The 14,335-nt window shown below is 35.0% G+C and overlaps 1 protein-coding gene across 1 annotated transcript in view; it reads right to left on the bottom strand.

Moving 5' to 3' along the window:
• LOC102991617 (zinc finger protein 569) overlaps nt 1-14,335 on the bottom strand; it is an 83,949-nt gene that overhangs the window by 3,265 nt on the left and 66,349 nt on the right. Inside the window, exons 4-5 of the mRNA XM_028478102.2 lie at nt 7,760-7,886; nt 7,353-7,448 (exon numbers count right to left, since the gene is read on the bottom strand). Of these exons, the coding sequence (XP_028333903.1) occupies nt 7,353-7,448; nt 7,760-7,886 (223 nt within the window). The remainder of the gene's footprint in view (nt 1-7,352; nt 7,449-7,759; nt 7,887-14,335) is intronic.

The following is a 14,335-nucleotide window of genomic DNA, read 5'->3' on the forward strand; positions in this document are numbered from 1 at the left end:
TAAGCAAATTCCAGGTACATATGTCTCCTATTTCCTAAGCTTTAGGAAATTCCAGGAAAGGAAATATGAGTAGAGACAGATATTTATGAATACAAATAGCTTTGACTGCTTTTAAATGGGATCTGAAAGAAGAAAGGTAAACTGTTGGATAAATAAGAGGGAGAATTCAGAATGAACAAATAAAGTAAGAAGAAACAGTGATAGAGAAAAAGACAAAAACAGGAAGCTAGAAAATCAAAAGTATTTTACAGAACTCCATTTAAATAAATTTTTATAAACTGTTTGACATAATTTTCTGGAAAATATAAATTACCAAAACTGACTCTATAAGATGTAGAAAACAAATACCAATTTCCACAAAATAAACAGAAAGATATGAAAAGAAATACCCCAAACCAAAACAAATAGAAAAGGCCCAGAGATATTATCATGGGAATTTAAACAAACATCTAAGGGACAGCTGTCATGCTGTACAAAATATTATGAAAGAAAAAAGAATTCCCATTTTTTTGTGTGTGAGACAAACATAATATTAACACCAACACCTGATAAAGAGGACAACCAAAAAAGCAAACTATACACCAATTTCATTTTTGAATATCAATGCAAAAACTCTACATATCAAAATGACCCAGAAGAAAAAAAAAGTGACCCAAAAGCACATTAAGTATAGACATATATATGTTATTTTTTTCCAGGAATATAAGTATGTTTCAATATTAGAAAAATCTATTCCTATAAGTAAATACATTAATAGGTCAAAAGTGAAAAATCAAGTAATCATTTCCAAAGGTATTAAAAAGATGATAAAATTCAACACCTATTTTCCATAAAAATAACTTTATAAAATGGGAACAGACAGACACTTATTTAACTTGAGAAAAAGCACCGTACAACTTAAACCCTGGCACTGTTCTTAATGGGAAAAATCCCAAAGCATTCACATTAAAATCAGGAATAAGAAAAAGATAAGTACTATCACAACTATTATTACAGTACAGGGTAGTGTATTAAATAAGAGAAAGAAATGAGGTATAAAAACTTGGAAAGGAAAGGTAAAGTTAACATTATTTGTCAATACTAAAACTGTTAACTTGCAAAATCGATTCACCTGAAAAATTATAAAAAGTAAAAAATTAAATTCACTATATATAGTAAATTAATATTCAGTTTCAGTAACCTTCAGATATACAAACAACTATTTAGAAAATATAACAAGACTACACTTACAATGACAACAAAAATATGAAAAATCTGAGAATAAATTTAATAAGAAATGTCTAAAAATTATAAGAAAACTTTAAAATGCACACACAGATTTGAACAAATGAAAGTGTTATAGGTTGAATTGTGTGTTCCCCCTTTAAAATATATGTTTAAGCCCTAACCCCCAGTACCTCAGAATGTTAAGTTATTTGAAAATAACGTCATTGCAGATGTAGTTAGTTAAGATGAGGTCATACTGAAGTAAGGTAAGCCACTAATCTAATATGACTGGTGTTCTTATAAAAATAATGCCACATGAAAAGACAGAACACAGGGAGAACACTATGTGAAGATAAAGACACAGATTGGAGTTATGCTGCCACAAGCCAAGGAATGTCTGGGGATACCAGAAGCTGAAAGACACAAGGAATCTTCTCCTGTAGGTTTCAGAAGGAACATTGCCCTACTTACACCTTGATTTTGTATTTCTAGCCTCTACTTCGTTATGGCAGCTCTAGGAAACTAAGACAAAAGGTGTATCACATTCCTGGAAAAGAATATTCGACAGCAAAAATGGTAATTATTTGCAAGTTAACCTATCAACTTAAAGTGGTTTCAATAAAAATGTTTGAAAATGCAAGTAAATAATAGCTCAAGGGAAAATGATACTAGGGGTTGCCAGCAGAGGGAAAGACATGGGTAAGAGAAGAAAAATTACTTATCAATATATATCCTATTGTACTTTAAAAAATGTGTACTACATGTATTATATATTTTAAAAAGTAAATAAATAAAATTGTTCTGAACAATACAGTAATTAATAAAATGAGAACAAACAATAGGAAGGTAAAAATTGGATAAAAGAATCAGAATAGGGACTTCCCTGGTGGTCCAAGACCACCAGGGTAAGACTGGTGGGTAAGCGTGGGTAAGCGTGGGTAAGACTCCATGCTCCCAATGCTGGGGGCCTGGGTTCGATCCCTGGTTGGGGAACTAGATCCCCGCATGCATGTTGCAACTAAGAGTCTGCATGTCACAACTAACAAGTCCGTATGCTGCAACTAAGAGTCCACGTGCTGCAATGAAGATCCTGCATGCCGCAACTAAGACCCAGCGCAGCCAAAGTAAATAAGTAAATAAATATTTAAAAAAAAGAATCGGAATATAAAACTGGAAGAGCCTGCATAGCATGATTGAAAGGGAAAACAAAGAATGGGAAATTATGCTTAAATATGGCCTCATAAATACATGAATTTATGTCTGATCCTACACAAAACCACACTAAAATGAGATAAGGAAAGAAAAAGATATAAACTAACAAAGACAAAGACCACTCTTCCACCCTAGAGAAGATGGGAGATTACTCTCTTGAGAAATATGAGCAGAAAGGCTCTAGAGTCAAGGACACCAGGCAGAGAAATTCAGAGATAAGGAACTGGCTCAAACATAGAATAAATGAAAGTCTACATACCCAAGGGTGAGACATTCAGTCCCCAGTGGCTGCTTAGCTCTAAGATAGGAAAATGGAGATTTTTCTCCCTCTCTGCCAGACTGAGAATAGAGTAAAGGAAAAATTCTTGTGAAGCTATAATGCAGGTAAAGTTAGAGACATGGTTGCAGATTATAAATGTAGAAAAGAAGGCAGAATACTAAGCTTAAGCTATTGAATCCCCTCAGTTCAGGGAAACAAAAAAGCTCAATTAAGCAAAAGGTGTTGAGGGAGAAGGTAAGATCAGGTCTTTAAGGTACTATCTAAGCAGAAGTGAAAAAGAATTCCAAGGGCAAGATCAAAATATCAAATGTGACAGAAAAGACTCCATTTTTTAAGATGGTGGAATGAAAAAGTATCTGATCTCTTTTCCTCTATACAAACAGGAATGAAAAGTCATTGATTCTTCAATGATCCTAGGTGGTGGCTGTAACCCCAATTATAACAAATGAGTTAGTGTTGACAAATACAGTGAAGGGTGGAATAGGGAAAAAAGGATTCTAAGAGAAGACAGCTGTTCATGCTGATCTTGGGCAGAGCAAGCAGCTGACATTGTCAAAATGGATATCACACCTTGAAGGGCAGAATTAATTAACCCATGATTACAACATGGAAATTTGGGAGTGCAGACTGATTACAGGAGACTTGACATCCCAAGGTATGTCAAGGAAGCCAGGACTGAACGAGGAAACACTGTGAAATACTGTCTTTTTAGGAAGAAGTCTGTTGGGGTAAGAGTGTAAGATTCAGAGTTATGAGAAGACTTGCAGCTGCAGTTCCTTTTTGGATGAGAAGAAATAAAACCTAAACATATATTCACACAACCATGTAGAATAAAAGGCTTTAGTATGAAAAACAGATGCATTCCTATACATCAAGATTCGGCAAACTTTTTCTTAAAGGTCAGATAGTAAATATTTTAGGCTTCCGGGTCATACAGTCTTTGACACAACTATTCAACTTTGCCTCTGCAGTGTGAAAGTATTAATAGTCAAGATGTAAATGATTCATTGTGGCTATATTCCAGGAAAACTTTATTTACAAAAACAAGTGGCTGGCCTACAGGTCATAGTTTGCAGATTCCTGCTCTAGATCAGAGAACTTTCTTTCCTTCCCTAACAATATCATTCTTTAAAAATCAGGTCAAGGAGGAACTATCCTCACTCATAAATGAGAAGGTACTGGAATCAGATCTCTAAAAAAGTATAAAAGAAAAAAGAAAAGAAACATGAGATAAAGAAAGCAGACAAAAAATTCAAGCTAAAACAATTGACACATAGTAAATGAAAATCTTGATTAAATGTATTGTCATGAATGAAAAAGCTTAATGAAAATACCAACTATAAATGGGCTCAAAATAGAAATATAAATGCATGAGGAAGAAAAAATGAGAAAACAAAAAGGGCTAAAAAAAATTAACTAGCAGAACCAAGAAAGAAAGAAAAGAGAAAAATAAAACCATCCAAAATAATGAACACCATGCAAGTGGGGGGAAAAAAGAGAGAGACAGATAGGCTACATAAAGACTTTTAGGGACTCCCCTGGTGGTCTAGTGGTTAAGACTTCACCTTCCAGTGCAGGGGGTGTGGGTTTGATCCCTGGTCAGGGAGTTAAGATCCCTCATGTCTCGTGGCCAAAAAACCAAAAAACGTAAAACAGAAGCAATACTGTAACAAATTCAATAAAGACTTTAAAAATGGTCATCAAAAAAAAAACTTTAAAAAAAATTTAAAGACTTTAAGTATTGAAATTACAGTAGGGTAACCTCATACTGCAAAACAAGATAGTGGATAAAGCAGAAATTCTGAAGCATCACTGGGCTTATAGGAAGTAGCATAAATCTCCAAGAACACTGCAGTCCTCTCCAACAACCATGCCTGAGCACCATACACACAAAAAACGAACAAAATAAAAACAAGTATTAGCCAAAACCAGGTCTGAGAGAGAGCAGACCTGAAAGCAACCTGCAAGACAGATATGTCTTGAGTACATATGCAAAGCCTTGTTAACTAAACATAAGGCTCTTGGGCCATCAATAAAGAAGGGAAGCTCAACTAAGATCCCTACAAAAAGCCAGGACCTTCAAAGAATGTTCAACTGATCCTCACTTGGTAACGCCTCTTGGCACCCACCAGAAGCACATGCAAATCATCTTCAGAGGAAAGCAACCCCAATTTAGGACAATAGAATTAGCACAAATTAAGATTTTAAAAATTTAAATTTAGAATCAGCAATCATCAAGAATGTGAAGAACCAAAATACACTGAGTCCTCAAAAACAAGATATTTAAACCTGAGAACTTAAAATACTGGAACTGTCAGATACAGAATACAAAAGAGCTATGTAAAGTATTTTTAAAGAAGCAAAAGATAAAAACACAAAGCTGAAGAAGCCACAGAAATTACTAGGAAGAATCAGAAAGATGTGAGAAGAAAAAAACATAGCAAAAACAAAAAGAAGAGGAATTTACAAAAATACAAAACACTACTACTAAAAATTTTTTCAAAGGTGGATGAGTTAAAAAGATGAATAAACATGGCTGAAGAGAGAATTAGCAAACTGGAAGATATATCTGAAGTAATTACTGAGAAGGCAACACAGAGATACAGAGGAAGAAAATAGCAAAGGAAATTTAAAAATATGGAGAAAAAAAGGTCTAGCATCTATCTAATATGAGTCCCAGTGGTACAGTGTTAAGGCAATGAATGAGAGCCAATATTTGATGATGCTAGCTGAGAATGTTGCAGTATTTACAGAAGACATAAATAAGAAGACAACACTATGAATAATTTTATATAAACAGATTTGAAAATACAGATGAAACAAATTGTTAAATACAACAGATGGCCCTGGAACATCAATATATGGTAACCTTCTTAAAATACAGAGGAAATTTAAATATTTATGGCAATTACTTTGTTCAACTCTGTGAAAATTAATTTGAAAACCAGGATTAAAATGGATATCTTTCTGGAAAATTACAGCCTATTACCAAAAACTATTGCCAAGAGAGACAAAAACATCTATATAGAACAGTTATAAAAGGAACAATGGAGAAAAGCTGTCAAAGAAACTTCCCTCAAAAATTTGCAAGGTCCAGGGCTTCCCTGGTGGCGCGGTGGTTGAAAGTCCGCCTGCCGATGCAGGGGATGCGGGTTCGTGCCCCGGTCCGGGAGGATCCCACATGCCGCGGAGCGGCTGGGCCCGTGAGCCATGGCTGCTGGGTCTGCGCGTCCGGAGCCTGTGCTCCGCAACAGGAGAGGCCACAACAGTGAGAGGCCCGTGTACAGCAAAAAGAAAAAATAAAATCTGCAAGGTCCAAATAGTTCAACAGGTAAGATAAATAAAAATTTTACGGGAGTTTTATGCCAATGCTATATAAGTGTTCTAGAGCGTGAAGAAAAGCTTCTAAATTTTATTTATGAAACAAGTGTAACATTGACTTCAAAGCTTGACAGAGTTAGGATATTTAAATTCATAGCAAAAATGTAAGTATGATTCATTATTAAGAAATATGTAAATAATATTCACCCATATACACAAAAGGAAAAAGAATCATATGATAAATCTCCTGTAAGAAAAGATTGTTATTTCAACTATGTGAAATTTAACAGCGGCAAAAAGTACTTTAAAGAGCAATGAGTGACTGGAAAAAAATACTAGAAAAACAAGAGAAAGGGCTAATCACCTTAATATGTTAAGAATTCATATAAATTAAGAACTCAACAGAAAAAAAGGGGCATAAAACACAAACTGTTCATAAAAAAGAAATATAGATAGATTTTAAACATATGAAAAGATGCTTGCCTTCATTTATAATAAAGGAAATGCAAATTCAAACTATATTAAGTTATTTTTCACTTATCAAACTGGCAAAGATTTAAGGAATGCTAATAGACTAAGTTGCAGAAATTGTTAGTAGAAGTATAAATTGTTATCTCCTTGAAGAGCAAACAAAGACATCACAGTATCTTTCAAATTAAAAATATATGTATGCATATGTATGCATGTATATGTATATATGTGTATGCATTATACATCTGTATACACGTGTATCACACACAAGCACATGCATATATACGTGACAAATGTAGCAGAAAATGAGAGAGAACAGAAAAGTAGCACTGACTTTAAAACTTTTATTGAAGTAAAAGGATTATAGCCCTTACTGAAGTATGAGAGCAAAAGCTAAATTACAGTGGGAAGTGTGACTATGGGTACAAAATATGATGCTAAAGCATTTACAATGGAAGGAAAAAGAGAAAATAGTAAAGGACTCTAAATGTCAACAAGTTTTTTTAAACAACTTCAATTCTGTAAATATCTGAACGTAAAAGGAAAGGAGCCTATGTAAAATGGTGGGCAGAAAGACTAGAATGATTACCAAAGCAAAGCTGGGAATGAATTAGGAAATGTTGATATCTAGCACACAGGTAAGAAAGCTAACTGGTCTTTTAGGTTCTGAGGAAAGAAGTTAAGAATGTTATCTAGAAATGAAATCTTACATATATAAAAAATTCACAACAATTGTCACTACAAAGTTCTATGGCCTTAAAAAAAATAACTTTGAAGAACATTTCAGACAGATCAAAAACTTACAGATTAACAATTAAAGGGCCCTGGCCCCTCCTCACCTGTATGGTTCCTTCCCACTAACCTGGACAATGTCTCTTTGACACTTCTTCCTCCACCACCCATGGTTCTTCTTCTTGCTCCAACTTGAAAATCACATCAGGTTTGGTGAATGGACATCCTGTCAAAGGGAAGTGACATAAGATTTGGGCATAAATACTAGGAACAATCATTCAAGAACTGAGGCTGGCCCAGGGAAACCAGGCTTTCTGAAGGACAAGAAACCTGTGTTTTCTAGGGATACTGCCCCTTGAAACATAACCAAGGATGACATTTTGCTTTGAAAGCTGCAGCATGCACATGAATGTGAGCAAAGGCACCTAAAGGCCAAACTCAGTCTAACATTTAAAGGTTCTACACATTTCAGAAACACTGGGGGGAAAAAAGGTAATTTACTCCCAGAGTTTGAGTTATATAGGAAACTACCCTTACCCACAGTGATTAAGTTGTTATAGTTTTCTAGCATCACATTCCGGTACAGGTTTCTTTGAGCAGGATCCAACTGCTGCCACTCTTCCTCAGTGAAGTCAATAGCCACATCTTTGAATGTCACTGTTTCCTGTAACAACATATTCCCACTCAATCTATCTTAGATGTAGTGGACAAAACATATTGAAACTTGTTCTGATAGTACACAAAGGTAAGAGATTATAAAATAAATTTTACCTGTTTTTGTTATTGTGTGAAAGAAAAATATCATTTTAGCAACATCCTGTCAGTTTATGTTCATTCATTGATTTAGCAAGCACACATCTTTAATAACAACTGTGAGTTAAAGAGACCTTGGGTACTAACTTATACTGAGTGTAAAAACTGGGGGAATACAAAACTTTACTCAAGTTAATTGGTCTGGGAACTCACTAGATCCCTGTGATTCATTGGTACATGAAAAAATGAAAATAGGATTTGGATGGAAGCAGAAATGGGGAGAGAATGACTTTGAAGTATAGTAGGAACATCCAAAGAGAGATACTCATTGATTTAGCAGTTGCACATATTGTTCATTAGATCACAAGAAATCTAAACTGAAAATGAGGATTTATTGTTCATAAGCCTATAACAGGTGTCTGCAGCCACGAAAACTGGATATATTTTTGTTGAGTTCAAATATACTGAAAAAAGAGTGCCACAAATAGAATCCTACAAATACCAATATAGGAAAAATATTAGTTAATGAAGTTTTTTTTAAATGGTCTGAACTTGAATTACAACCAGAACTGTGAGAAAACAGTACCAAGAAAGATTAAAGTGTCAGAAATGAGGGAATGGTAACAAATTTCTTCAAAGAAGTGTGATTTGAACATAGAAATCAAATGCACTTTTCCTAGTTAAAAACCAAAATGCCCCAAAAATATAAACATAAGAAAAAAAATCTTCAACAGCACTGGAACAAAGGTAGCTGTCCATATTTCCTATACTTTGAGGAATTTCTATGAGAGATGGGATAAGATAAAAGGAAATCACCAGGAGCTAACTCATAAAAAATGTTTCTGATAATTTATTTCTAGGTCCTAAAAGGACCCTATGACCATGAACATCCACTAAGGTTGAGAGTATGCTGTGGGAATAGTGGAAACTCCTCTTTTGGAGCCCTTTTCTGCTGAAGATCAAGAACTTGTAAACAATCAGGCTTAAGAAACCAAAAGCAATCATGGCAAAATAAGACATCCCTCTGCAGTGGCCCCACTGCAAAAACAGTAATTTGGCATCCATCCATGGACAAAAGTGCCTTTGTGGGAACTGTGGGGTCCAGCACCATATGCTAAGGGACTCTGAAGGAGTCTTGCCTACCCACACGTTGAGTTATAAGCATACAGATCTCATTCCTGGCTATAGACCCTGAGAGGCATGTGAACTAACTCTAGCCTCTCTTGGCCATGGTCCAGGAGCCCCCAGAAAATGACTGTCTTAGACAAGCACCCAATAGAAGACAGAGCTTTTGTGAAAGTACACGTCTCCAGCCAAGAAGTTCCAGTACATCAGTGGAGCAAAAAATACAAGTTTGGACTCATCAGAGAGGGTAAGAGGAACAGTTTGACTTTACCTACTTCACCCCTCCACCAAGGCAACACAGCTTAGGGCCAAGAGAAATCTTGGCCCATGATTTCATTCATGACGGAAGATAAGAATGTGTGAGTACCCTGCTTTCCCAGCTATGTGGGATGGTGCCAAAGAGTGTCATTTTTCTCTCATCACTTCCAAAGTACTGAATTGTGAGCTGCGTCACTGAAAAGTCTGAGAGAGCAGCAGATAACATTCTCAGAGGACGTTACAGAGAAGTGGATCTTACTAACTGTGGTAAGGACACCATCAAGAAGAAAAAAAGAGAGGAGTCAAATAAATAAAATAAAAAATGAAAGAGGAGACATTATGACTGATATCACAGATACAATGAACATGAGAGACTGCTATGAACAATTATACGGTAACAAAGTGGATAACCTAGAAGAAACATAGAAACATACAACCTACCAACACTGAATCATGAAGAAATAAAAAATCAGAACAGACCAATAATGAATAAGGAGTTGAATCAGTAATCAAAATCTTTCAATAGAGAAAACCCTCCGCTCCCACCAAAAAAAGAAAAGCCGAGGACTAGATGGCTTCCCTGGTGAATTCTACCAATCATTTAAAGATGAACAGATGCCAGTCTTTCTCATACTTTCAAAAAAATGGAACTGGAGGGAACACTCCCAAACTCATTTTACAAGGCCAACATTACCCTGATACCAAAGGCAGATAAGGACACTACAAGAAAAACTATAGGCAAATATCTCTAATGAATATAGATGCAGAATTCTTCAACAAAATATAGGCATATTAAATTCAACAGCATGTTAAAAGGATCATATACCACAATCAAGAAGGATTCATTCCTGGGATGCAAGGATAGTTCAACATATGCAAATCAATACATGTGATACATCACTTTAATAGAATGAAAGACAAAAATTATATGATCATTTCAATAGATGCAGAAAAAGTACTTGACAAAATACAACATCCTTTTGTGATAAAAACTCTCAACAAACTGAGTATAGAAGGAACATACCTCAGCATAAACAAGGACATATATGATAAGCCAACAACAATATCATATCCAATGGTAAAAGGTTGAAAGCTTTTCCTTTAAGATCAGAACAAGACAAAGGTACCCACTCTCACCAGACCTATTCAATATAGTATGGGTAATCCTAACCAGAGCAATCAGGCAAGGAAAAAAATATACATCCAAATAGGAAACAAAGAAGAAAACTGTCTTTTTTTTTTTTTGCAGATGATATGATCTTATATATAGAAAATCCTAAAATCACCACCAAAAAAACCTGTAAGAACTAATCAACGAATTCAGTAAAGTTGCAGGACACAAAATCAACAGACAGAAATCAGCTGTATTTGTATACACTAACAACAAAATATCTGAAAAAGAAATAAAACAATCCCATTCACAATAGCATCAAAAACAACAAAAATACTTAGCAATAAATTTAACCAAGGAGGAGAAAGCTCTAGACACTGAAAAATATAAGATTTTGATGAAGGAAACTGAAGAGGACACAAATAAATGGAAAGATATCTCATGTTCATGGATTGCAAGAATTAATATTGTTAAAATGTCCATACTACCCAAAGCCATCGATAGACTCAATGCAATCACTATAAAAATTCCCAAAGACTTTTTTTGCAAAAACAGGAAAATGTGATCTTTTTATGGAAAAACCCTAATGAACTTTTTGGCCAACCCAATACAATTTGTATGGAGCCATAAAAGACCCCAAATGGCCAAAGCAATCTTGTGAAAGCACAAATCTGGAAGCATCATATTTCCTGATTTCAAACTATATGACAAAGCCATAGTAATCAAAACAGTGTGGTATCTGCATTAAAAATAGACACATGGACCCATGTATAAGAAATGAGAGTCTAGAAATAACCCCCTTGTATCAGTCAACTAATATTTGACAAGGGAGTCAAGAATATTCAATATGGGGAAAGGACAGTCTCTTCAATAAATGGTGTTGGGAAAACTGGATAATCACATGCAGAATAATAAAACTGGACACATCTTACACAACTAAAATTAACTCAAAATGGTTAAACATTTAAAATTAGACCTGAAACAGTAAAACTCCTAGAAGAAATCATAAGAATAAAGCTCTTGACATTGGTCTTGGCAAAAATTTTTAAAATATGACATGAAAAGCATGAGCAATAAAAGCAAAAATCAGTAAGTGAGGCTACATCAAACTAAGAAGCTTCTGCACAGCAAAAGGAACAATCAACAAAATAAAAGGTGATCTATGGAACAGAAGAAAATATTTGCAAATCATATATTTGATAAGGGGTTAACATCCAAAATAAAGAACTCACACAACTCAGTAGCAAAAAAACCCAACTTGAGTAAAATTGGGCAGAGGAACTGAATAGACATTTTTCCAAAGAAGACATACAACTGGCCAACAGGTACATGAAAAAATGCTTGACATCACTAATCACCACGGAAATTCAAATCAACACCACAATGAGGTGTCACCTCACACCTGTTATAATGGCTATCATCAAAAAGACAAGAGATAAAATGTGTTGGAAAGGATGTGGAGAAAAGAGAACCCTTGTTCACTGTTGATGGGAATGTAAATTGATACAGCCACTATGGAAAACAGCACAGTACAGAAGTTCCTTAAAAAACTTAAAAATAGAATTACCATATAATCCAATAATCCCATTTCCAGGTATATATCCAAAGGAAATGAGAACAGGAGTTTGAAGACATATATGCACTCCCATGTTCACTGCAACATTATTAACAGTAACCAAAATATGGAAGCAATCTAAGTGTCGCATGTCTACAGATGAATGTATACAGAAGATGTGATATATACGTATACAATGGAATATTATTCTGCCATGAGGAAGATGGAATCCTGCAATTTGCAACTCCATGGATAGACCTTTAGGGCATTATGCTAAGTGAAGTAAGTCAGACGAAGAAAGACAATTACTCTATGATATCCCTTATATGTAGAATCTTGAAAAGTCAAAATTATAGAAATAGAGAACAGAATGGTGCTTGCCCAGGGCTAGGAGGTGGGGGTGTTGGGAAGACACTGGTCAACAGGTATAAACTTCCATTTATAAGATGAATAATTTCTGGGGCTCTAATGCACAGCATGGTGACTATGGTTAACAATACAATATTATATACTGGAAACTTGCTAGGGAGTAGATCTTAAACGTTCTCACCCTAAATAAATAATTATGTGAGGTGATGGAGGTTTTAACCAACTACTGTGATAATAATTTTGCAGTATATAAGTGTATCAATTAAACACGTTGTACACCTTAAACACAATGTTACATGTCAATTATATCTCAACAAAGCTAGAAAAGAAAATTTTTAAAGAAATGAAAAAAGAAAAAAAAAGAAACCAAACGAAAAGTGTCAGGGTAAAAAAACACTGAAAGGACTTCCCTGGTGGGACAGTGGTTAAGAATCTGCTTGCCAATGCAGGGGACATGGGTTTGAGCCCTGGTCCGGGAAGATTCCACATGCAACGGAACAACTAAGCCCGTGTGCCACAACTACAGAGCCTGTACTCTAGAGCCCGTGAGCCACAACTACTGAGTCAATGTGCTGCAATTACTGAAGCCCGCGCACCTGGGGCCCGTGCTCCGCAACAAGAGAGGCCACAGCAATGAGAAGCCTGCACACTGCAACAAAGAGTAGCCCCCGCTCGCCACAACTAGAGAAAGCACAGCAACGAAGACCCAATGCAGTCAAAAATAAATATACAAATATATATTTTTAAAAAACACTGAAATGCACGGGGTAGTTGGGACTTCCCCTTAAGTGGGATAAAGACCAAAATAAGCTCAGAAAAAGTACCTGGTGAGGAATTACAGCTGAGGAGAAAACATAATACAGAAAGCTAGTTCTACTATAATGGTTTCATTAATCACATGAAAGGATAAGAGCACATAAGATGAATTCTCGCTGACAGTGCCTCAGCCTCAGATTTCTCCTCAGGGAGTTGTATTTTCCTCAGTAAGTTGGATCAATAAACTAATTAATAAATTACAAAACCAACACCACAGATTTTGCAAGAAAATTTTAATTGCACCCTGCTCAAGAGTGACAGAATCCAAAAAGAAATCATTAAAATAAACTTGACGAAAATACTTTTTAAAAAATTTAGTAAATATGAAGCATAATCTTAATATGAGAAATCTAGGACTTATATACATAAATCCCCATAATTAAAAATTGTTATTTTAAGTATAAATACTGAGTTAGGCAAATAAGTTTAATGAAGAAAAATAAATTTAAAAAACAAACATACAAAATTAGGAATAAATACTGAAACAAACTGAACTTCAATGAAATTAATAATTTAAAAAGAAATATGAAACCAAGACTGATCTCAAAATGAAAAAAAAAAAGAAAAGAAATCCAGAACAGTTCATACTGTAGCACAGACTTTTACTCTTCTATCCCAGTATTTATTTCCCTTCATTTCCAAATTTTTGGCTAGGCACATGGCCTCCTGTGCCATTATCATTCTTATTATCATTCTTCATCTCCTTTGAAGCTAGGTATTTTTATATAAGGTTCGGGACAATAAGATGAAAGGAGTATTATGTGCAACTACTGTTAAGTGAGCTTAAAGGGAAGAGGTATACATTTTCTCCCCAGCTTCCTCCTTCCTACAGACTGTTAAGTAACTATGATGACTAGGGCAAATATAGTCATATATTATATAGTCATTTGGGATAATGAGGTAGACAAATGAAACAGAGGAATCCTGGTTCTCTCTGCCTTAGAAATACAGGACCAGCCCGGATTTGTTGGTACCTGAATTCCTACAGAGACTAATAAAATTCTGTCCTGTTTAACTGTTATGTAAGATTTCTGTCACAGTCAATAATACTAGGTAAATCTATTAAGACAGATAAATGCTTATGCTAGAAATAGAACATTTCAAAATGCTATCTTTGTGGCAGCCA

Source organism: Physeter macrocephalus, chromosome 17 (genome assembly GCF_002837175.3).
Source record: "Physeter macrocephalus isolate SW-GA chromosome 17, ASM283717v5, whole genome shotgun sequence".
NCBI classification, from domain to species: domain Eukaryota; kingdom Metazoa; phylum Chordata; class Mammalia; order Artiodactyla; family Physeteridae; genus Physeter; species Physeter macrocephalus.